The sequence below is a fragment of the Andrena cerasifolii genome, chromosome 12, assembly GCF_050908995.1.
Source record: "Andrena cerasifolii isolate SP2316 chromosome 12, iyAndCera1_principal, whole genome shotgun sequence".
NCBI classification, from domain to species: domain Eukaryota; kingdom Metazoa; phylum Arthropoda; class Insecta; order Hymenoptera; family Andrenidae; genus Andrena; species Andrena cerasifolii.
The window spans coordinates 11444333-11465708 of NC_135129.1; the positions used below are offsets into that span (position 1 = coordinate 11444333).

The following is a 21376-nucleotide window of genomic DNA, read 5'->3' on the forward strand; positions in this document are numbered from 1 at the left end:
TATATATGTCAATCTACGGGTTGCAATTTGACTATTAAATGTATTCTAATTATGTAACTCTGACAAATTGGCAGAACTATAAACAATCCGATCATTGTACATATATATACATACATATGTGGGAAAAAAAGTTAGTACGTCAGGACAGAACTTATTATGCGTAAAACGTTCTCAGCGTAATTTATATTAATAGATCAACATTTACATTTCGCTTGTCTCATTTGCTAATTCTGTTTATGTACTACGATGTACATTTTCTGTGCTATACTTATACGGCAAACAGACTTTCAGGTTTTTTATTTTCTGCAAAATGATACATCTGTTTTCAAAGGAATGGTTTGTAATTAGAACAACTGTTGTCAAGAAAACATTCGCAATGAATATAGACTGGACGAAGAAGAATTTAAGAAAGCGGATATTTCTTCTGAAAATAAATTCCGATTACATCGCGTAAAAATAATTCTTTTTTTAGGATATCCTACCTAGCAAAACCAAGAACTAGTTTTTAGGTATGGAACTTATATACTTAATTACAAGGGTGCCCTGTGCATTAAGTGATATAATTGAAATATTCAGATAAATCGAATTTTCTTCATATGTTATTTACATGTGATTTGAATTTTTGGAACTAGTAAGATTTATCTTATATTTTACGCTTTTTTTGTACAGTATTTCATAAATAATGTTTATTTCTATTTATATTCATGTTCAAGCTACATTTTAACATGTATATTCCTTTAAATAAGGGAACTTGTTCCATTTTATTTCTAGGTTATGTTTATCTAACCTCCAGTGCTACCAACTATTTAAAAAAAAATTAAGATGCCTTTATTATTATTATTCGACTTAGTATTTTCACATCTCAAATATTATACATATATAGCCAAGTGGAAGTCATACATAAAGAAACAATCAAGGTTCATGAACTTTGGTATCATGTAAAAATGTTTATTGTTTGTAAAGTTTTATACTTTTAAGATTATGGTACCCGTGAACTAAGGCTCGATTCATTGTCAATTGTCAGACGAGTGATGCGGCGTCGTGCGATGTGAACATGATGTAAGGATGTGACGAACTGTCGCAAAAAGTGAATCACGTGTAAATCTCCCTATATACAACGCGGCATCACTCGACTCGAGTGGTCTGAACTCTGAATGAGACCTAAGCAGAATTGGATATCGTTTCTTCAATGATGAATGTCGCGAAGAATTCGCAAGAATTGCAAGATGTAATACTGTGATTTCCTTTAGACAGAATACGCGAGTGAGACAAGCTAATGAAAGTAAGTTGCACAGTAAATAGTAGTCAGATCAACGGTAGAATGCCACAACAGACGCGAATTGATCAATTTTATAAATCAACTATTAGCAAGCGAACATCGAAAGTCGTGACCAATATTAAAAAGAATGCTGCAGCAAAGAGTACGCCTTATTCAAGGAACGTAAGTTATTTCTGTTGCCCTCAATCTCTTGTGTTATCGTTTTGAAAATATTTGTTACATAGCATACATGATTATATTATTTTGTAGAGGAAGAAATTTAATAATGGAAGGCGAAACATTTCATTCTCACAGGACAGTGTACAATCTGACACAATGCCAGAATGTACATTTGTATATGAGACGCTTGGCAAGACGTGTAACATCGATCTTGTCAATATTGAAGAAAGTAATGAATTGTCATTGCGTGAAGATGATTACTTGGAAGGATCATCAAATCCAGTGGCTGGTATTAAACACGAATCACGTTCATTTAATGAAACAGTAAATACAAGAAATACAAAAGCATGGAATAACAATGAAACTTACTCAACGACACCAAAAAAAAAATTAGCAAATCCTTCAAGTACTATGCAGTTAGAAGGGATAGAAGAAGGAAGTTCTTCAAGTATTCATTTAAAAGAAACTCCAACTAAAAAGCTAAGAACTCCAGATAAAAGTCCCTTTTTGCCAGCAGACTCTAATTCTACTTCTGCATCAAAGAAATCAAATTATTCTCTGAAAGTAGCTTCCGCCAAGTCGCAAAGAAATATTGCAGTAAAGAAACTTTTTCTTCACATTGTAGATGCCGAAGTTGTAAAGCAAGCAATCGAATGTATGAATTTAGCGAAGCAAGGTGCTATACTGCCAAATAATTTTGATTTAGAAGAAATATATTCTAAAGGTACATTTGTTTTTCAGTACAGTCCCATAAATACTAAGGCTCTGACGAAGTATGAACTGAATGACATAACTTACACCGACGATTTAAAGTCACAAGTACTGGTCGCTACAATCTTCACTGTTTTCTCTAATCCTGTTAATTGTGGTTACTTTAGCGAAAACGAATTGGACTTTATCTATTCCATCATTACGCTTCCCAAAAAAGCTCAAATGCTATTAGCACGTATGATAAGGAGGAAAAATACGCTGTACCGGAAGAGTGGCATAGATTACCCAGAAATAGATTCAGATTTACGGAATACCTTTGAAATTCTTGCTTCACGATCTATTTGCACATTCGATACCGAAAATGAAAATTTATCTACTCTACTTGATTTACTGCAAGTCGATGAACTTCAACGACTTTGTCGGAATATGAAGACACGGTCTAATGGAAGAAAGGAGAAGTTAATAGCTGGTCTAATTAATTTATCAAAAAAGAAATCTTTGTTTCTTGGAATAAAAACTCCACAGATTGTTTTATACACGAATATTCGTGACATATTGGATTATTGTGTACGAATAACTGACAGAACATGGCAAATCGTTGAGAAGATACTGACCTTATTAATACCAAATCGAGATCCCCAAGAAAGTATGGCAGATAAATTGTACGAACTATTTGATGTTTATCAAGAGAACATAATATTCCCCAAAACTCCTGCAAATCGTTTTCCATTATTTTCTTGCCAACTAGATGTAGTAACGTGAGTCTCCCGTACCTTGTCAGTACAGAGCTATAATGCTGGCATTAGAGCGAAGCAAGAATTATACTCTGATCTATTTTGTTTGCTCGTACAGGTACATCGAAGTTAAATCGATGTTGACCGCAACATTGAAATGTATTGAGAAGAAAAATTGGGAAAAGGTGCGAGAGTATGGAAATCTAGCTATGGATAAACTACCAGATGTATTGAAAGGTGAATCGTTAAGGTAATTTAAAATACACGAATCTGTTGAAACGAAATTTCTAATACTAAATGCAATTAAAACTTGTATTTTTCAGACTAAAAAATTCTGCACTCCCCATGCACGTACGACGTTTTATGCCTGGATACGTATGGTTAAAAATACTTTCGCAATCCATAGATGCATTTAAAAAGGACAACGATAAAAACCGAGCTGTAGAAGCGTTAAATTTCTTATTAGAACAAGATTGTCATATGCGTACAAGAAAGGGAAAGTGGTACAGTGAACTAGCGCTTATTAAAATGTTCCATTTTAAAGATGCGGAAGCTAGTGCGTTAATAACAAAACAAGCCTTGAAATCGGGAATCTTGACACAGGTTGATAAAATAGACCTCATAGAAAGGGCAAAGAAAATTCTTAAGAAGAAAACGGGGGTAAAATCGAATACCAAAATGGAAATTAGTACAGTATTAAATGATCATATTTATGAAATGCCTTATGAGGCTGCATTGAACACTATAGATGCTTCGTTAATGCCTGGGTAAGCTCATTTGCGTCTATGTTGATGGAAAATAATAGTAACGAGTTTAAATTTAATAGAAAGCTAAAATATTTACTGTTTTTATTTATTTTAGGAATACTGCAGGGAACAAGAACACTTGGCGTATCGAATCTAGCGATGACAGTCAGAGTTACGGATCAGTAGAAAGTCTCGCACTGTATCACTATTGCGAGGGAGAATTTTCTAATGGATTACACTGCGAGGGCAGATTACCAATTCTTCTGTTTGTCACTTTGTTCTGGGAAGAACTCTATGATATACATATTCCTGGCGCATTTGTAACACAGTATCAATCTGCCCCAGAAGATTTGTTCACGGAACAATTCTATGAAAATAGAAAAGAACAAATAGACATGAAACTTCAGATTATCAACAACCTCAGATCAGAATCGTTAAGCAACATGATGGAAGAGAGATTTAAACAATACAGTCAGTACCAGTCTATAATGCCATCAGATTTGCTGAAGAGCAGTGTACAGTTAAAAGTATATACTCCTTTGATATTCTATTAGCATTCTTCACGCTATTACTATATGTAACAATATGTAAACCAAGAAATAATTTTCCCTCGTAGGAGATAGTTCACTGTTTGGGAGTTCAAGCTGTCACAGGGATTTGTAAACGACTCTATGACAATTATAGGCTCTGGAGGTCTGGCTTTCCTGATTTAATTGTGTGGAATTTTGATACTAAAAAGGTGGGTACTTGTATAGCGATACTGAAAAGAATTTATTTCGTTCAAAATTTATCTATATACATATATCTCCTATAATATATGTATTTTCGTTCTTTACAGCATAAAATTGTAGAGGTAAAAGGCCCTAAAGACACTCTTTCGACAAAGCAACGGTTATGGTTGGGATATTTAAGTCAACTTGGACTTAATACCGAAGTATGTTTAGTACAAGGTAAATACCCGATTCCGTACAGACTTAAGGTTCCAAAGCTTCCGTTACTGTAGTAGTACAGGGACCTTGGATATGATACCTTCAACATAATGTAATGAAAATGTTTATTCTGCTGCAGAAAAACACGGTGCAAAGAGATCGAAGAAAACGATACAAGTGTTTAATACTTCAGAATGATCTGCGTAGCCCGCGAATCTATATTTATGCTGTTCCGAACGTGACATAAATATATCACCGTTATATGCTTTCAGATATTATCGCATGTTTTAATATTTTTTTACAAAGTCTATATTACTGGTTTATCCATGATGCATGTGGAATAATTGCAAATATAACTTACGCAACATGTCTTGTAGCGGGAGTTGTTTCTAAGTTAAATTCACCGATGGGAACGCCGCGTTGCGCTACTTGTTAAGACCGAGGACGTACCGATGACTAAGCAAGCGTCACGGTTCTCAGCAGCAGCATCTAGTAATTTAAAATAAAGTGAGAAACATACTTATTTTATTTTTAAAGAAAATTTTGTATCGATGTGCATAACTTTATAATATAGTGTGTTCAGGTATACATTTTTATCATTATATCTATGCACATACTTACAGGCCTCCTTCATCACACTCTCTTCCAAATATTCACCAAACCATACAATGTGAGGTCTCAGCAATCCTTTGCAGCCCCCTTTTTCGCAACAGGGTAAATCATCTTTCGGGATATCGGAAACCATAATGTTTGGATCTGGAGATCTATATATATCATTTATATTCGTTATATGATCTATATATACACCAGTCTCTGACACTCCATCTCACCCTTTTCCTTCCAACGCAGGGCATACTGGGATCTTTTTATTTATGGCAACCTCGTGGCATACAGTGCAACAGGTTTTGTAAAGCGAACCGTCAAGCTCCAGCCCTTTGATGAAGGTCGTCGATGTTTCGCGTTACGATAGTAACGGTTTTACCTTCTTTCTTGGCACGCTCTTGAAACGCCGCTATTGCTTCGTGAGCCTGGAAACACCGGTTACTGTAACAACAGACAAGGGATAGAAAGACCAACTGTCTGATTACTTTATTGGGTTTAGCTTCGCTCGCCACTCTTCTGCGGTACTCGTAAAATTCCCACACTAAAGATGGGTTTGCTGCAAACGCTTCCGCAGTCGCCAGATGTTGCGCCTGAAATTTTCTCCAAAAGCCACCGGCGCCTCTGAACGTGGGGATGCCAGATTCCGCGGATATGCCGCTACCTGTTAATATCAGCACGCTCTTCGCGTTAAACAACGCTTCGCGAAACGAATTCATGACGATTGACGTTCATACTTCACTCCTGCACAGTGCTTTCCGTCGGATACCGTGCGCATCAGCTGATCCATGCATATAGCACACGCAGCCATGACGTCACTCGTCACTGATTTGTAAATTTAAAAGTCCACCTATAACCTTGTGTTTATCATTTTGTATATGATTTTATAATTCGGTTTCCTGAATGAAAATTATTATGACAGGTCTACCTGCGAGTAAAAAATAAAGATTTCTCTACTCGCATTACGACGAAGGCGGAATTGTAAATGGGTTATACTCGAGCGAAGTGGGATCAAGGAAAAATATAGTATTTAAACATAGTATCTCTCGAAAATGTTCATTAGAAATTTTTTTAGAAAAAAACCGAACGTACGTTCATTTCTAAGGAAATGGTTCTCCCGTGTACGATAGTTCATCTAACCATTGCGTTAATTTTATTATAGATATCGACATGTAAACCGGTATATAATTCCTCTGGAAAGTATGAAATTATTAAACCGTGGGCAGTTTCGGAGATTAGGAAAGTTCCATCGTATATTCCCCAACCATCTTACAGTCAATCAGCTGTACCTAGAGAAGGGCCGAGGAAACCTGAAATTAAAGATAAAAATCAAATACAATGCATGAGAGACAGTTGTAATTTTGCTAGACAAGTGTTGAATCATATGAAGCCGTACGTGAAGGTACATAGCATGCATTCGGTATAAAATTCGATCAACTACTTTGTTGTACTAACGGATTTCCTTTCAGCCTGGTGTGACTACAGACCAATTAGACGTGTTGGCGCACGAGATGATTATAAACAATGGAGCTTATCCTAGCCCGCTTAATTACCAGGGTTTCCCAAAATCGATATGCACTAGTATCAACAATGTTGCATGTCATGGTATTCCAGACAATCGGCCTCTACAGAAAGGAGACATGATCAACATCGATATAACGGTGAGTACTGACATGTCCTTCGAGCATAATACTTTCCTCTGAATTTGTGAGCCTGCACTTTTATCTTCAGGTATATCTAAATGGATATCATGGAGATTGCTCAAAGATGTTTGAAGTAGAAGACTGCGACGACGAAGCTAAACGGCTAATAAGCATGACAGAGTTATGCCTGAAAAGTGCAATTGATATCTGTAAACCAAATGAAAATTTCAGCAGCATAGGTAATCGTAAAAATTTAAGCGTAAGTAGGGAATACAATCCCGGTCATTATTTACGATCCCGGGGTTGGGGGATTTTTTAAAGTCTATCTCGGGATTCCGGGACTAATCCCGGGATTGGGTAATAGAAAATTTTAGTAATTAAAATGATTTATTTTGTGTTAAAATTTGACATATTTATTTAAAGTCAACAAACATTAGCTAAAATCATTTTTAAGAATAAAAACAGTAGAATAATGAAGAATAATAAAGTCTCAATAAGTAGATAATATCAGTAAATCATTATGAAGATTTTTTGGAAATGCGAACGAAGAAACAGCAAAGCACCCACAGTACATATCTACAATGTTTCGACTTTACATGTTCAGACAAGTTGTGATTTGCACTCGCGCGATTTCGAAATAGCGAAAAGTGAGAATATCATTGTAAAAATAAATATATAGTTTAGTTAGTTATATGCGACTTAATATTATTATGAAATTACGACGTTCATTTATTCTGTTTATTTTTATATTTTTTATTTGTTCATAAAGTAATTCACATTTTTTAAAAATCCCGACACGCTCGGGGTTATTTATATCAACTCCCGGGATTTGTAGAACCCAAAAAACAGCCGGAATACCGTATCCCGGGATTATATTCCCTAAGGGTAAGGTATAACATTTATATATTTCTAATTTATTTCTAGGAAATGTTATCGAGGAAATGGCGAGGAACAATGGATATAGCGTAGTTCCAGCTTTTGCAGGGCATGGTATAGGTACTTACTTCCATGGACCGCCAGATATTCTACATTATGGTAGGTTGATGTTGCATTTATGAAGGGAATGCGATGTTACGTGTCTTGTTATTATCAGCAAACAACATCGATGGAAAGATGCTGCCAGGAATGACGTTTACCATCGAACCGATTTTAAGCCAAGGCGGCATGGAAATCGAAATTTTAGACGATGGATGGACAGCTATCACAGCTGATGATTCACGTACCGCTCAGGTTGAGCATACAATTTTAATTACCGATTATGGCTGTGATGTATTGACTCGTTAAGTTTGTTGAATTACTTTGAATTGTTACCCTACTTCTCCTCGAGCTACTATAGAACCTACTGTCTCTTCTCCCCAAAATAAATTATATTTACGAGAGGTTAAATAACAACACTTCTTTCGGTAGATTTATGTGGTAAATATTTTTATTACAAAAATGTTTATATTCATCTTTACATGACAGCGGGTCCCCAGTAACCATCCAGAGTTAACGGTCCTTGTATCTCGACACCTCCGTCTTTTGTGATTATGCCCAGTTGATACTAAAAACATTGAAATTGATTTCTCTCGAACTTAGCTTCATGAAGTTTTAACAACAGGCAACTTACTTTTGGGAAAGATCGAGCATCTCTGTAGTAAAGAACTTGCATCACTTTGTATACGAGATCTATCGCTTGCTCTTTACTCATTTCTTTATTTTCCGTGTAAGCCTTTCTGAGAATAGGTGTTGCCATGTACGCGCCATATCCAGAGGCGATTACTGGGTCGCTGTAAGCTGTACCAAGTTTATCTACAGTACCCAGAAACCTGTACAAGACATTTAAACGAATGTTACATGTACGTTGATAAAATTGGAAGAAGAACAAACTACTCACAGCTTATCATCCTCTATACCACCGATAATGAAATTATTCCAGAACGGATCAAAACTGGATCTTCTATTATACAATACTCGAGTTAACCAGCAATGAAGGGCTTTCGGCTTCAAAACCAAGCCATCGTCCAGGCATTGTTCCTCGAGACTATAAAACACGATTCATATTATAAATTGAAGATTGAGAAGCTGTACCGAAGAACGATCGAGACTAACATTTTTCTTTCAATGTTGCTCTTGAGACATTGGTAATCGGCGTAATCTCCTCCTGCGCCAAGGATAATGTTGTCATTAACTTTCATCACGCGTTCCAGATTTCTGAATCGAGCCAACGATCCATATGATCCAAGAACGTCCGCGGCTATGAGGACACCATCTTTAAATTGAATTCCAACTACAGACGTGCCCGTCGTCATAGGAGCCCTGCGATGGAATAAAACAGTTAACTTGGGAAATGAATGACATTCATTCGAAGCATTGAAGACGATTAAAACTGTCCCGTTACCATTGAATGTTACCAAGTCAAGGTTAGAATTGAATTGTATGATTCGAAATATGAACGTAGTTAAAGCAATCTGTACTTTTCAATGACTCGTTACATTATTGAAGATACTTAAGCAAAGAGGTTTCTTAAATTCTCCGTAATTTATATCCACAATAAGCAACATGACATGCAATTTTCTGAGAGTGACTCTACGAGCAGATGAATGTATAATAGATTTTACTGTGATCTTTGAAATCCTCCGACGTTGGATTGAGCAGAGCTTCCAGGGAAATTGTAAAATGCACCAGGTACCGGTCCATTTTGCCAAAGCGGCGCGGAATTATGCCAATCACTTTTGTTAAGGAGCGCCATGTTTCTTTAGAAGTTTGAAACAGTTTGAGATGTCATCTAGTCGAAACTCGAGCGCCTGCAGGCTTGAGCTTTCAAGAAAGTCCCTAGAATCATGCTAATTTATACAAGGTGTCCTTTAATTTGTATTGCACGTGACGAGGAACAAACTCCTCGCTTAAAAATAACTGGAAGAGTTCTAATTTTAATCCTTTGTAGTTTTGTAGCATTCTACGTGTGTTGAACTGTATTAAGAAACTAGTTTACACTTTTAATTAAACGTTTATCTCTGCGCCGCGAATTACAGGGCACCCTAAAAGCGCGTTATTTCATCTAGTGATATTTAAATTCTCTGCCGTGAGAATCGATGACGTTCGCGGTGATTCGATAATTGCGATTCTCGAAGTTTGAAGAAGGAATGGAAGAATTTGCAGTGCGCGTGATTTCTAAAGTCACAGAGACCTGGACGCCTTTATTTGTTGGAAAGCATTACACCGTGGTATTGTACAATTATATTTTATGGCATTACTTCGACGGAAAACGCTCCAAAGGCAAATCGGAAGATTCGATTACAGCTATCGGCGGTTTTACAAGTCGCCGTAGGGACTGCCGCATCGTACGTTATAGAATTGGTCGCAGACTTGAAACTGTTGGTTGAAGAGGGTCCCGTTTACGCAAAGATGGCTGGAAATCAAATGTCCATCCTGGCACAAGTGATACCCCTAGGTAGAAAATTAAAATTTGATTAGATATAAATACATAAACATCGAAATATATCCGCTAGAATTTACTGTACAATTCCGAAGAAATTATACAGAGCGTCCCATAAGTCTTGGCACTCTAATACAATTCTGAGCAAGAAATCCACTCCCCTATCTCTATTATATTTGAAATTAAAAAAACATTCTGTGTTTAAGGCCCTCCTTACCTGGCACTGTGTACTAAGATCAGCCCACAATTGGTTGCCCAGATCGTGGCAAGAGAAACCAGTACGCGGCATTCTTTGGTACGTCGGATACAGCGGCGGGTCGTGGGGTAAGTGCAAACTGTGATAAGGATCGTACGGGGTTCCGTCTTCGTTGAAATAGTGGCCAGCGAAAGCGGCGTTCGATAGAACTGAAAAGCCAGGGATTGGTGAGAATTTCTATGAAAATTAAATCTATGAAAATTCAGATTCGTAGTATTTACTTGCGAGTAGAACAAAGTAGAGGAACATGTTTTGAAATATCGATAAAGCACACGGTATAATATTTGCGGGAATGCTTTTAGCCAATGTTTACCGCATCGCACGGCTACTGTATTTTTTAATGGACCGATACTCGAGGCCCTGTTTTCCGAATATTGAGTTACACGGGATAAGGTTGATCTCTCGTAATGGAGTGAGATATCGGTGGGTGTCGAAGGTCCGATCGAGAATTTCGATGGTTCCTCTCGATCCGAACGTTGGCCGGAGACTGATTTCGAAGTAAACCAGTGTCCAAGAAGTAAGTTCAGGTTCGCGTGATAATTTTACTGGCCCCTCGATGACCGGCATTGAAAGGTGAAGGAATCCTGCGATCGAGTTTCAACGCCGTTACACCGCCGGTCGGTTTATTCGGCTTTTCGCAAGTAGGTTTCCTACGTCTTCTTTCTGGTCGTGCAATTCGATGGGAAACAGGCGACCCTGATGTACAATCGCAAAATAACTAAAAGAAAGAAACGAGAAGCTTTGTTAATAATAATAGTTTATTTGGAACCGACGAATCCCGTAATAAATATCGACATGGGCAAGGCAATAGTATTCTCGTGAATTGTTTTTAGTGAAATCAAATTATTAGCCTTCATTAAATTCAGGATTAATTATAAATACTAGCATTGCAGCATTTCGTGCGATTTAGAAATTATACAGAGTGCCCGTGTAAATTGCAAATTACACGCGCAAGATAAGCATGTTTCTCTTATTTAACAGAAAGCCTAGATCCGCGAGCAAAAGAGGGTTTTACGTAACCCTCGAATGTAACTCGATCCCGATGATCGATCCTTGTACGTGTATGGGAGCCCGAAATTACTGACCCACATTTTTTTCATAACAAACATTCACTTCCAAACTGGAGCAACGTGCTACCTCTCCGGCACCGCCTACTTTTACACCTATTTAACATAAGAATGCTCGTATATCTAATTCTTCCAGCGCCTTGCGATTCCCCGGTTATAAATTATAGTCAAATATTAAATGGCATAAGCTAACAATTATGTTTCTCTTGAATCAGATCGATCGTATCTTCCTTCCTAATTTATTACAAAACTTCTGCTCGCAAAAAGAAGATATTGAAATTTTACAGTGACCCAAGACACGCGTTATAAAAATTATTTCGAAACTCGATACCGCTGTGCTCCATTTCGCGATAGAAGCCAAACGTGTCTTTATCAACGTAATATGTAAATCAGCGCCAGTAATTCACGGAGAAGGATCAAATGTCCTTAGGCAGGTTTCTCTGTGTCCCTGCCGATCTTGCACAATAGTTTGGCGCCAGCCTCCCACGTTCCCACTTATCTCTTCTCGCTCCTTTTTTATACCAGAGAAAAAGTATTTACGCGAAAAGTCACTGGTCGCCTTGAACAATCAAGCGAATTGGCAGCGGAGATTCGTGCGTTTATATTTCATCGACGAGAACGGGGAATGCTGGAAGCCAACCGAGCTCTTTTCTTGCAGAGAAAGAGAGTTCGATCGCGCAAAGATCACTCTACTTGGGAATAAACGCGAGTAGTTGAATTAGATATGTAAATCTAATCTCTCTGTACAATCTAATCTCTATAGAGTCGGTTGACCAAAGATTGCTGCGTTTTACACGGCGTAACTACACGGTAGTTATAGGATAAATTGGGGAATGATAAAGAACGCGATTTAATTACAATTCTATTTATCTACAAAGTTTCTTTATTCTTATATACACGGATAATACAAACTCTAGCGATACATAGTCTCTATCAACGGCGTGATACTTGTCATACATGGTACGTATTATTACATTATGAGCCATAACAGGAGGGCAGTTTCAGAGGAACTCTTTCAGATTAGTCTTTGAGAGATCACGGATCAGTCCTTGCTGCTTAAAAAATTTCCATGGTGCTTTTTTTCTTTTTTTTGGTATTTTCCCTTCGCTCGTCGCGAGCCTTCCTCAAACGTAGCGCACCAGGAACGCCAACGGCAACAGTACCGGGTGATAGAAACTTCTTTCTGCAGAAGACGTGCCGTTCTTTGTATCGTTGACTGGGGTTGGTTTACTCGAATTCGCTAGGGCCATGTTGATCGATCTCATTAAAGGGAACGTGTTTTCTGTAGGGTCCAGCGAGTCTCCCAAAGCCGCGCATTTGCCACGGAAGTCGTCGGTGTCGATGCTCCAAATCATCACGCCGGAGAGCTTCAGCTTCATCGCGAATTCGATCTGAAGATTGTCAGAAAAGTCTTTAGTACTCGCGTATAACGATACACATGTTTCCTCTAAAAAGTACCCACCTTTGTCTTTATGCTAATCGGATTATCGTACACAATAACATGATCCTCTTTAATCGCGTAAGGCGTGCTACTATCGGCGTCCCACCCAGTACTCCAATTGCTGGAATTCTCCACTATCTCCTCGCAGATCTAGCAAATCGTACGTCACTTGTCATAAATTTGTGGCAGATATATCATTCAGACATAGAAGGTTGATATAGACAGTAGGATTAATGTAACCACGTGTAAAGTAATTCAAGAGCTTTGCAAAAAGAGAAGAAAGCTGGATTTTATTCTTTGAGTAAATTTTTATAATCCCCTAAATGATTTTTATTGAATTTGAAAATATTTTTATCCCTTCAACTCGACTCCCCCCAAGATTAAATCCTGCGCTACTGGATATAGGTATCGAGTATCCTCGAATTAGGAAAGCAAATAGAGCGCAAATATGATTTAGAAGCCAGGCATACTTCGTTGTATCCCATGAATCCGTTTTGGCCAGTGTAGGGGCCCTTGAATCCTTCCGGCAGGCTCTTCTGATTCATAGGACTCTCTTGAGGAGAACTCGGCTTACTGGCCAATACAAAGGTTCTTCCATACATGGGTAGCCCTAACACTAGCTTGCTCGGTGGCGCGCCTTGGCTCAGCAGATAGTTGATCGTGTCTTCCTAAAAAGTGGCCTCGCGTCTTGTATCGAATAGAGCAGCTGACGCTCATAAAGCTACTTTCACACGCGTTCTTACCACGCTAAGACCATCTTGGCCTCTCATCGGTGAATTCGGGAGCACTTTCGAGTCCCACATACCGTGATAATCGTAGGCCATCACGTGGATGTGGTCGAGGTACTTGGAAATTTTTGGAATATCGTAGCCTACCTCTATGATCCCTGTATTGGCACTTATGGCTGCTGTCAACAGGTAGTTGGACTCTCTGAACGCTTCTTTAAGTTCCTGATGGAAAGTTATGTGTTCTCGTTAGCTGGGATGAAGGCCGTAGCTTTCTAGTAGCGAGAACTGTACCTTTACGAGGGAAACAAAGTTCTGCTTGTCCACTGGAGCACCTTCGCGTGATCCAGGAAACTCCCAATCTAAATCGAACCCATCGAAACCGTACTGCCTGTAGGAAGAAGGACTTTATTGCCATCGCGTCGACAAGTATAAGTTACATTTCGAATTCGAGAATTTACCTGAGAAACGCGATCACGCTGCTGATGAATCTGCTTCTTCGTTCAGGGGACGAAGCGAGCTCGGAATAGTTCTTGCTGCCTTCGTTCCATCCACCAATTGCAATAGAGACTTTCAGCTGAGGATATTCCCTACTCAGTTGTGTTATCTTTTTGAAGTCACCTGGTGAACGCGAAAGTGTTCGTTCTCCATTATTCGTCATCGTAATCCAGCACTTCCGCGAAATTGATTTTAAGATAATTCCAACCCACTGGAAATCGATTAATATATCTTTCCACTGAATTATTACCTTTCTCTATGTCCTTGTAGGGATCGAGGCTCCCGATAGTCCACGACGTGTGGTTTAATCCAGCGAACGCATATATGATATGCGTGCAAAGGTCCGGCTGCAGGTTGGCTATATCGAATTTGCCATTTTTCGGCCTGTACGTGGCCCACGAGGCGACGTAGCAGGCCACCACTTTGTCGTGCTTTGGCTTTATCAGAGCTTGCGAAAAAAATAAAACGTCAATAAGAGTTCTTCATTATAACAATACCGCAATCGTTCCGCAAATAGCCTGTATCTATAAGACAGAGTTCACTCTTGAACCTGCTTCTTACTCTGAACTTTCTTTTCGCTAAAGACAGAATGACTCACCGACCGAGTATTTGACGAAAAATCTCCAGCTATAGCTACCCATGGAGGAAGGAACATTCCAAGCGATTGACCCGTATTATAAAGACGTCAAAGAAACAGAGAGTTTAATCGACTTCGGCAGATTACTTCTCCTGGGGGAGCGATGTTAAACGAAGGTCGCGTCGAAATGTCAGATATTTGCATTGCACAAGACGCCAGGGAGAATGTCAAACGCATTCCCGACTTTCTTTTGTGCCGTTTCTACTTCTTCGTGAGCGTCGAATTTAAAACTGACTTTAGCATCCGGATTTTAATTTGTTGTTTTTTAAATGCGCGCTTCTGGAGGCTCGCTGTTTGGGCTAGAGGAAAGCTTGCGCACAGGATGAATCCGTTCGGATGAAGGAGGAAGCTAATTCGGATGCGGACGATATTTCGCGTTCAAGTCACGTGCTGCTAGTGTCGAATGGGGAACAGTGACCTTATTGATATTTACTCACCTGTTGCATCGTTGATAGCGAGGAGGATGATCGTGATTAGAGGCAGGGGAACGTACGCCTTCATCGTTGAGACCGACTATGCGAATGCCGGGTTATTGGCCTAGTATATAGCTTTCACTGGACTTGCGATAAGCCCGCAGTATGGTACTCTGGCGTCGAGGAAAGGAGAGGTAACGGTGCTGATGCTCGAAAAGAGGATGGAGCTAGAACCTGTTGCTGACAAATATCGCGTGGCGAGCCGCACTTATGTGTATAGCCACACGTATATACGCACACGTGCACGAGGGGATATTTATAGGTGTTTCGAAATTAACAATTAAACGGTAATTTTACCGGCATTAATAAGACAAGTCCTGACCGTAGGTACTTTCGCAATCTTTCTGATTGACAATATATTAAATTTTAGTATGCTAGCTTGAGATTTCTTGTATTACTACAATGTTTTGCAGTTTCGTAATTTAAATAATAGCAGGCATCTTTTCGTTTGTGCACCTAAGCCGCTGCAACCCTGAATGCAGTCCTGTGTACGGGATAGTCTACTCCGAGGGGTTCGGAGGAGTGAATTTTTATTAAACATTTCCCTTCTGTTTGGTTTAGCAAATCGCTATTATCCGTAGCCCCTACTGCTCTCTTGAATATTTAGTTTATTATTCGATCAGTCTTTTCTTTTCATCCCGATTTGTTTGAATAAAACTGGGTCGTCTAAAGTTTAAATAATGCCTAGAACTTAAAATGATAGTTCAAGATGGCGGTCCGTGGTTTCCGTGTAGCGGGTTAGAACGTTTACGGTGAACCCTCTATTATTTTAGTTCTCTCACGATGCCGCTTATTATTATGACCGGAATACCATGCAGTGGCAAAACAACACGGACTTACGAATTGAAAGAGTATTTTGAGAATAAAGCGGAAAAGAATGTAGAAGTTATCAGTGAGGTTGATGTGTTGACGAAGGCAGGCTACGATAGAAATACGTTTTACGCTGGTTAGACTTTGTCTTTAGTTGGTTTTTACTGTGATCATTACGCTCCGATAGCAATAAACCCAGGTTCAGTGTCGTTACCATTTGCCGCAGATTCTAAGAAAGAGAGAAGCGTGAGAAGCGACGTAATGTCTGCAGCGCAGCGAATGTTAAACACGAATGACGTATTGATAATCGATGGTAGTAATTATATCAAGGGATATCGCTACGAAATGTACTGTATGACAAAGTTGTACAAAACTCCTCAGTGCACGGTACATTGCGATATACCAATCGAGCATGCTTGGTTGTGGAATGAAAGACGACTGGAGCACGAGCAGTACAGTAGAGAAATCTTTGACGCACTCGTGATGAGGTAAAGAAGAATATTAAAACCTAAAGGACTGAGATTTTTGTCACCGTATAATAAAAGATTTGTAATACGATGCTTAGATACGAAACACCAGATAGTAATAAACGTTGGGATGCGCCGTTATTCTCAGTCTCGGCAGAAGACGAGTTAAAGTTTGATGAGATTTATAGATCGCTGTACGAGGCGAAAGCGCCAAAACCGAATTTAAGTACTCAGTGTGTTAGTATTTATGCAAGTTGTTTACTTAAATCCAGTATTTATTAATGTTTGTTTTTAGAATTTATTAAGCATGGATTGTATTTCAGCCACCATCGTCGTCCACAAATTATTTGTACCAACTGGATTCAGTAACTCAAGAAGTTATTAATGTAAGTTGTTCGAAGATTTTTATTTGCTAATCAATTGCGATCAGATTTGTAACGATACTATAGAAGATTAGAATCCAAAACAATTTACATTATTCTTTTTATAAAGGCGATTCGATCAGCCAAACGATTGGGCGTCGAGAGTGAATTTAACATACCAGGGTACAACTTAACAGTACAGAAACCATGTACCACGGCACAACTTATGAGATTACAAAGACAATTTGTAACTTATAGTAAAACGCGGCAATTCGAAGTTAATCAGATCGCGGCATTGTTTGTAAAATATCTTAATAAAAGTTTGTAATGAAAAAGTTCGTTACCATCATAAGTGCTTTAAGACGACTTTCTAAGAGGTAATAAATATATTAACAAAACGTTTTATCGTGTTTTTAATAAAAAATTATATTAATTACAATGTTAGGCCTAACTTATTTTGTAGATAATTTTGGCCTGCATGTATTCTGCATTGCAAAGTAAACTTTTTACTTTGCAGTATCCATAAACTTTTACCGTAGTAACATAACACGGAATATAAATTATTCTGAAGTAGATAATGACATTTGTGCGACCTTTTTAGCCTTCTAGAAATATTATTCCAAAAAAAAAAAGAGAATAAAGTATAAGGAATATTGAACATTTGAAATGAAAACCACAAAGATTCTGAAATTGCATCTTTTTCGTGATACTAATATTCGTCAATTTAAGACAAGACTGGATAAGGCAACGCTGGCTTCTGTAAAAATTTGTAGCTAACATGTATTCTTTGTAAGATGCATTGGATAAAGTTGATAAATGAAATTTTTTCTATGAAGCGCATGGAAGAGAGCATCGCGAATAAGGGATATTGCATAGTACATACATGCAACCAAATCTAGTTTCTTTTATTTCATATTATTACGATATTTGGTAAATAATTCAAACAATAAACGTTAATGATTATGCTAAATCACAAGTATTGAACTCAAAAGGGAAACTGCAAAACTGTTATCATCACTAAAGAAGATTCATTACCTTGACCGCGAATTAATCTCTGTCGATGTTTAAAAAAATAATCATACCACTTTATTGTTATCCAATTTGTTGACAATAGAGCACATCTATTTAGAAGTTATTTATAATGAAATAAAATTCTCGATAAAAAAATAGCAGTTTAATCATTAACTATGTTGAAAGAGTTTTGTATCGTTTCTAGATCCAAATTACATAAAGTATAAAGCTTTGCTTTCGTAGTAATGAAACTATCGTATAATGCATTTACAGTTATATCAATTTTCCTTACGAGCGAAACACATCAGGTCGTCAATAGCTAGTTCTCCTGCTCTTGCATACCGTTGCTTTCAGAGCCGTTTCTATGATTCACATCATTATCTATATGCCTCTTGGGTTTCCGACAAACGAAATAGACGCTATTATATTCACATTGCAACATACTGTTAACGTTCTGCGCGTAGCGCGTTCTCACGCGCGTCTCTTCCTTCTGAAATTAGAGTAAACAGTAAACTTAAATATCATCCTTTAGTACTAACTACAACATCATCGATTACCTCTAATTGAAATCCGAAACCTTGAATTACGTTGCGAACAACGTCGTAGCTAGGTTCTATTGAATCTTCCATTGGCATATCACTAAAGTGATAGAGCAGTGGACCAAGATTTACCCATATGCCTCCTGGTTTCAGAATTTTATAGATCGTCTCGATAAACTGGACAACATTATTCGCGCAGTCTATGAAAAAGCATGTCGCGACACAGTCCCAATGATTGTCTTCTGTGTAAACCTGTAATGTAGGAAGTAAACTTTTAGTAGGCGTAATTCCTCGGCGCACCGTTGAAACCTACTTCCAGAAAATCTCCCGCTGCCATGGAGAATTGCGCGTTCTCCGGAAGATCGCTGGGATTCACGTCGGGAAAGAATACAGCTTGATTTTGATGCTCCGGTTTTAAATTGTTCATATATTGGTGTACCCATGGATGCACTTGATATGAATTCACTCCCCTACATCTATAAAAATATTAACAGTTATCGATACTCGTTACCGCGCCTCTAGACACTTATCGGGGCTGATTTGTCCGTGCTTACTTATTTAATACAAAATGTGATGCGAAAAGCATAAAAAGGGAAAACTCATTTCCTTGGCAAGTATATCCACGTCTTGCAATTTCGTAAGCAAGTCTTCCCAAACCTGCCCCAGGTACTAGAATTTGCACTTCTGATGGTGTACTGGAAATTTACCTATCATTTCATATTTATCTGAACTATGCTTTAGTATAACACAGTAGTTATTGCAAACACCTACAACCACTCTGGTAACAAATATTCTGTTGGTATTCATGTATTCATAGATATTTGAAGGGCTCGTACCAATATTCTAAAGGAAATTGATTCAAGATTTCGTCTATAATAGGTTGATAACACGCATTGCGTTCTTCGGTTCCTTCCACGCTCCAATCACGGACGAGTTGTTTAATCGTAGCCTGGACCTTTTCTTGATCAGCCATTACTGGGCGAGGATTTAGTGTCTGCAATCAGACCTACCTATATTTTGTACAATAGAATATACTTTTGTAAAAAAGAAGCTTGTTAAGATGACAAGAAAAAATCCAAGCTTGAGTAAGAAATAGGTAAGAAATTTCTCACTGAAAATATATCAGACTATACGCATTCGTATGTAAAGAGTAAGGGATTAATTCTTTCTATATCAACTTTCTATATCATAAACAGTAGGAAAATGGCAACGTTTACATCGTGTTATGGTTTTAATGTCAAACAGAATGAAGTTAAATATTAATTATTGGATGATACTTATAAAGATATTCTCCTTACGTTTCGCAGTATTAATAGAATCGATGGGTTAGAATGTTAAGAACACGTAAATATTGTACAACAGGATATACATGCTACACACCATGTAAACTTTTCTTACACTGTCAGTCTGTGCACTGGCTGGGCTCACATTTTCAAAAATATGCGCTACATCCTTTATAATCAGCTTGATTATATCGTTGTTGTTCTCGATACATCTTTTAACGTCCTGCAAGTGCTCTCTATACTTTGACAGAAGTTTCTGATGATGCGTAGGAAGCGATAGCAAATAGGACTCTGTTTTTTTTACCCTTAGCAACGAGTGATTTCTGCAAGAAGAACATTACTAAATAAGAGGCACTCGCGATACCATCGCGTTCGTGAATTACAATTTGGCATGCTCTATTGCTGTCCAACTATTGTTTGGACTCGATTAAATCAACAACTGATAATTTGCACATGGCCGTGATATTGCGTTCGATAAATCTATCAATACCTAATGTTAAATACAGGTGTGCTACAGTTTTGGGAATCAATCTCTATAATTACAATTATCACTCGCGAAACGTTGGAAACGAAGTGTCACAGTGTAACGCCGTATAGTCGAAGGTTAAGTAATAACGATCGGAGTATTTAACGGCAAGCGAAAAGTTGTGAAATACATCGTGCCGAGTTATCGCTGGTAGCGTGTACTACGGGGAAAATAAAATAGTAAAGGTAATAAAGATAAGGGGAAATCGTCGACTCGAGGATTACCAGCGAAGCAAACGGGAAGGAGTTTTCATCGAGCACTTACTTGTAATATTTGAAAGCCGAGACGATCCGTTGAAAGTGCTTCCTTTCTTCCTCGTCCTCGTAAGTGTCGTGCATCTTTCGCGGATAAGGATTCGACATTGTTTCCATTTTTATATTCGAACAGCGGAGCTCTGTATTTTAATGAGTTTTTCAGCACGACGTTCGGTGGCGGCTTTCTTGGTGCACGCGTTACGACGCGTTCACATTATCACGATGAATCTTTCTTTAAGGCTGAACCGTCCGCGGATTTTGCTTATCGACAAATGCATTAAGATAAATGAAGTTTCTAGTGTGTTCAAATAATCAGAATTATCTTTTGGACATCTCCGGAAACGATAAAATTACCTGGCCGAGTAATGCGTAAAGTTTGCTTCGTCAAATGTCTTCTGTCATACTTCACTCCGCTAATTGTATACCACGGGATACCACGGCATGTTTGTGATCACTTTAATCACATTTCATGCTGCAGAACAATTATACAGTATGACATGTACACAGGTAAAAGAGAATTAGCTAAAAAGTAACAAGAGAATTCGTCGGTAAGATAACTTTTTATCAATTTCATTTCATTAATTCCATTTGCCCTTGAAGATTGTTGCATTATATATCGACGAATCGATTCGAACGGTGCTCTATTCAAAAAGCATCTAGATCATTTCATGCAAAGGGAAAGTTCATAAGAAACTTTAAGGATCGATTGAAGTGATCGTAGTTAGAAAATGTAGCAAAAAATTGCACCTTTCAACAGCCATTTGTAAGAAAAAGCGCCAAAGCGTGTACATTCGCTAGAGACATATAC

The 21376-nt window shown here is 38.2% G+C and overlaps 8 protein-coding genes across 11 annotated transcripts; 3 read left to right on the forward strand and 5 right to left on the reverse strand.

The window, feature by feature from the left end:
- Positions 1 to 1093: 1093 nt before the first annotated feature.
- Positions 1094 to 4934, forward strand: LOC143375440 (fanconi-associated nuclease 1). The gene is made up of 8 exons (XM_076824520.1): positions 1094 to 1441; positions 1529 to 2907; positions 3002 to 3133; positions 3207 to 3650; positions 3745 to 4156; positions 4246 to 4368; positions 4468 to 4579; positions 4698 to 4934. Exons 1-8 carry the CDS (start codon positions 1277 to 1279, stop codon positions 4754 to 4756), a joined length of 2826 nt encoding a protein of 941 aa, XP_076680635.1. The 5' UTR covers positions 1094 to 1276; the 3' UTR covers positions 4757 to 4934.
- LOC143375445 (NAD-dependent protein deacylase sirtuin-5, mitochondrial) lies at positions 4377 to 5963 on the reverse strand. The gene is given in 7 exon segments (XM_076824528.1): positions 4377 to 4658; positions 4920 to 4991; positions 4993 to 5047; positions 5180 to 5322; positions 5389 to 5484; positions 5486 to 5586; positions 5647 to 5963. Coding segments are annotated over 7 exon segments (753 nt in total). The 5' UTR covers positions 5878 to 5963; the 3' UTR covers positions 4377 to 4603.
- Position 5964: 1 nt separating this feature from the next.
- LOC143375443 (methionine aminopeptidase 1D, mitochondrial) lies at positions 5965 to 8193 on the forward strand. Its single transcript, XM_076824525.1, has 6 exons — positions 5965 to 6246; positions 6321 to 6560; positions 6628 to 6819; positions 6890 to 7040; positions 7726 to 7836; positions 7895 to 8193. The coding sequence occupies exons 1-6, from the start codon at positions 6211 to 6213 to the stop codon at positions 8083 to 8085; spliced, it is 921 nt and encodes a 306-aa protein (XP_076680640.1). The 5' UTR covers positions 5965 to 6210; the 3' UTR covers positions 8086 to 8193.
- A 16-nt stretch (positions 8194 to 8209) lies between these two features.
- Prosbeta7 (proteasome subunit beta type-4) lies at positions 8210 to 9577 on the reverse strand. The gene is made up of 5 exons (XM_076824527.1): positions 9402 to 9577; positions 8893 to 9099; positions 8678 to 8824; positions 8411 to 8609; positions 8210 to 8344 (listed from the first exon to the last, which is right to left on the reverse strand). Exons 1-5 carry the CDS (start codon positions 9530 to 9532, stop codon positions 8255 to 8257), a joined length of 774 nt encoding a protein of 257 aa, XP_076680642.1. The 5' UTR covers positions 9533 to 9577; the 3' UTR covers positions 8210 to 8254.
- A 487-nt stretch (positions 9578 to 10064) lies between these two features.
- Positions 10065 to 10814, reverse strand: LOC143375447 (U-scoloptoxin(01)-Er1a-like). Its single transcript, XM_076824530.1, has 3 exons — positions 10697 to 10814; positions 10437 to 10624; positions 10065 to 10230 (listed from the first exon to the last, which is right to left on the reverse strand). Exons 1-3 carry the CDS (start codon positions 10722 to 10724, stop codon positions 10096 to 10098), a joined length of 351 nt encoding a protein of 116 aa, XP_076680645.1. The 5' UTR covers positions 10725 to 10814; the 3' UTR covers positions 10065 to 10095.
- Positions 10815 to 12402: 1588 nt separating this feature from the next.
- Positions 12403 to 15505, reverse strand: LOC143375242 (putative chitinase 2). The gene is made up of 8 exons (XM_076824168.1): positions 15281 to 15505; positions 14457 to 14654; positions 14170 to 14329; positions 14003 to 14099; positions 13727 to 13933; positions 13454 to 13651; positions 13005 to 13133; positions 12403 to 12933 (listed from the first exon to the last, which is right to left on the reverse strand). Exons 1-8 carry the CDS (start codon positions 15342 to 15344, stop codon positions 12667 to 12669), a joined length of 1320 nt encoding a protein of 439 aa, XP_076680283.1. The 5' UTR covers positions 15345 to 15505; the 3' UTR covers positions 12403 to 12666.
- Positions 15506 to 15985: 480 nt separating this feature from the next.
- LOC143375101 (protein KTI12 homolog) lies at positions 15986 to 17353 on the forward strand. 2 transcript variants are annotated; one of them, XM_076823876.1, is made up of 5 exons: positions 15986 to 16262; positions 16332 to 16614; positions 16692 to 16830; positions 16917 to 16979; positions 17086 to 17353. In XM_076823876.1, exons 1-5 carry the CDS (start codon positions 16100 to 16102, stop codon positions 17281 to 17283), a joined length of 846 nt encoding a protein of 281 aa, XP_076679991.1. In that variant the 5' UTR covers positions 15986 to 16099; the 3' UTR covers positions 17284 to 17353. The 2 variants fall into 2 exon arrangements, with proteins under 2 accessions (XP_076679991.1, XP_076679992.1); XM_076823877.1 differs by having other exon boundaries at positions 15995 to 16262; positions 16353 to 16614.
- Positions 17353 to 21057, reverse strand: LOC143375096 (carnosine N-methyltransferase). 3 transcript variants are annotated; one of them, XM_076823862.1, is made up of 8 exons: positions 20579 to 20961; positions 19886 to 20111; positions 19342 to 19499; positions 19060 to 19200; positions 18819 to 18981; positions 18524 to 18757; positions 18259 to 18456; positions 17353 to 17712 (listed from the first exon to the last, which is right to left on the reverse strand). In XM_076823862.1, exons 1-7 carry the CDS (start codon positions 20683 to 20685, stop codon positions 18286 to 18288), a joined length of 1200 nt encoding a protein of 399 aa, XP_076679977.1. In that variant the 5' UTR covers positions 20686 to 20961; the 3' UTR covers positions 17353 to 17712; positions 18259 to 18285. The 3 variants fall into 3 exon arrangements, with proteins under 3 accessions (XP_076679977.1, XP_076679976.1, XP_076679978.1); XM_076823861.1 differs by lacking the exon at positions 17353 to 17712 and having other exon boundaries at positions 17829 to 18456; positions 20579 to 20829; positions 20923 to 21057; XM_076823863.1 differs by lacking the exon at positions 17353 to 17712 and having other exon boundaries at positions 17829 to 18456; positions 19904 to 20111.
- Positions 21058 to 21376: the final 319 nt, after the last annotated feature.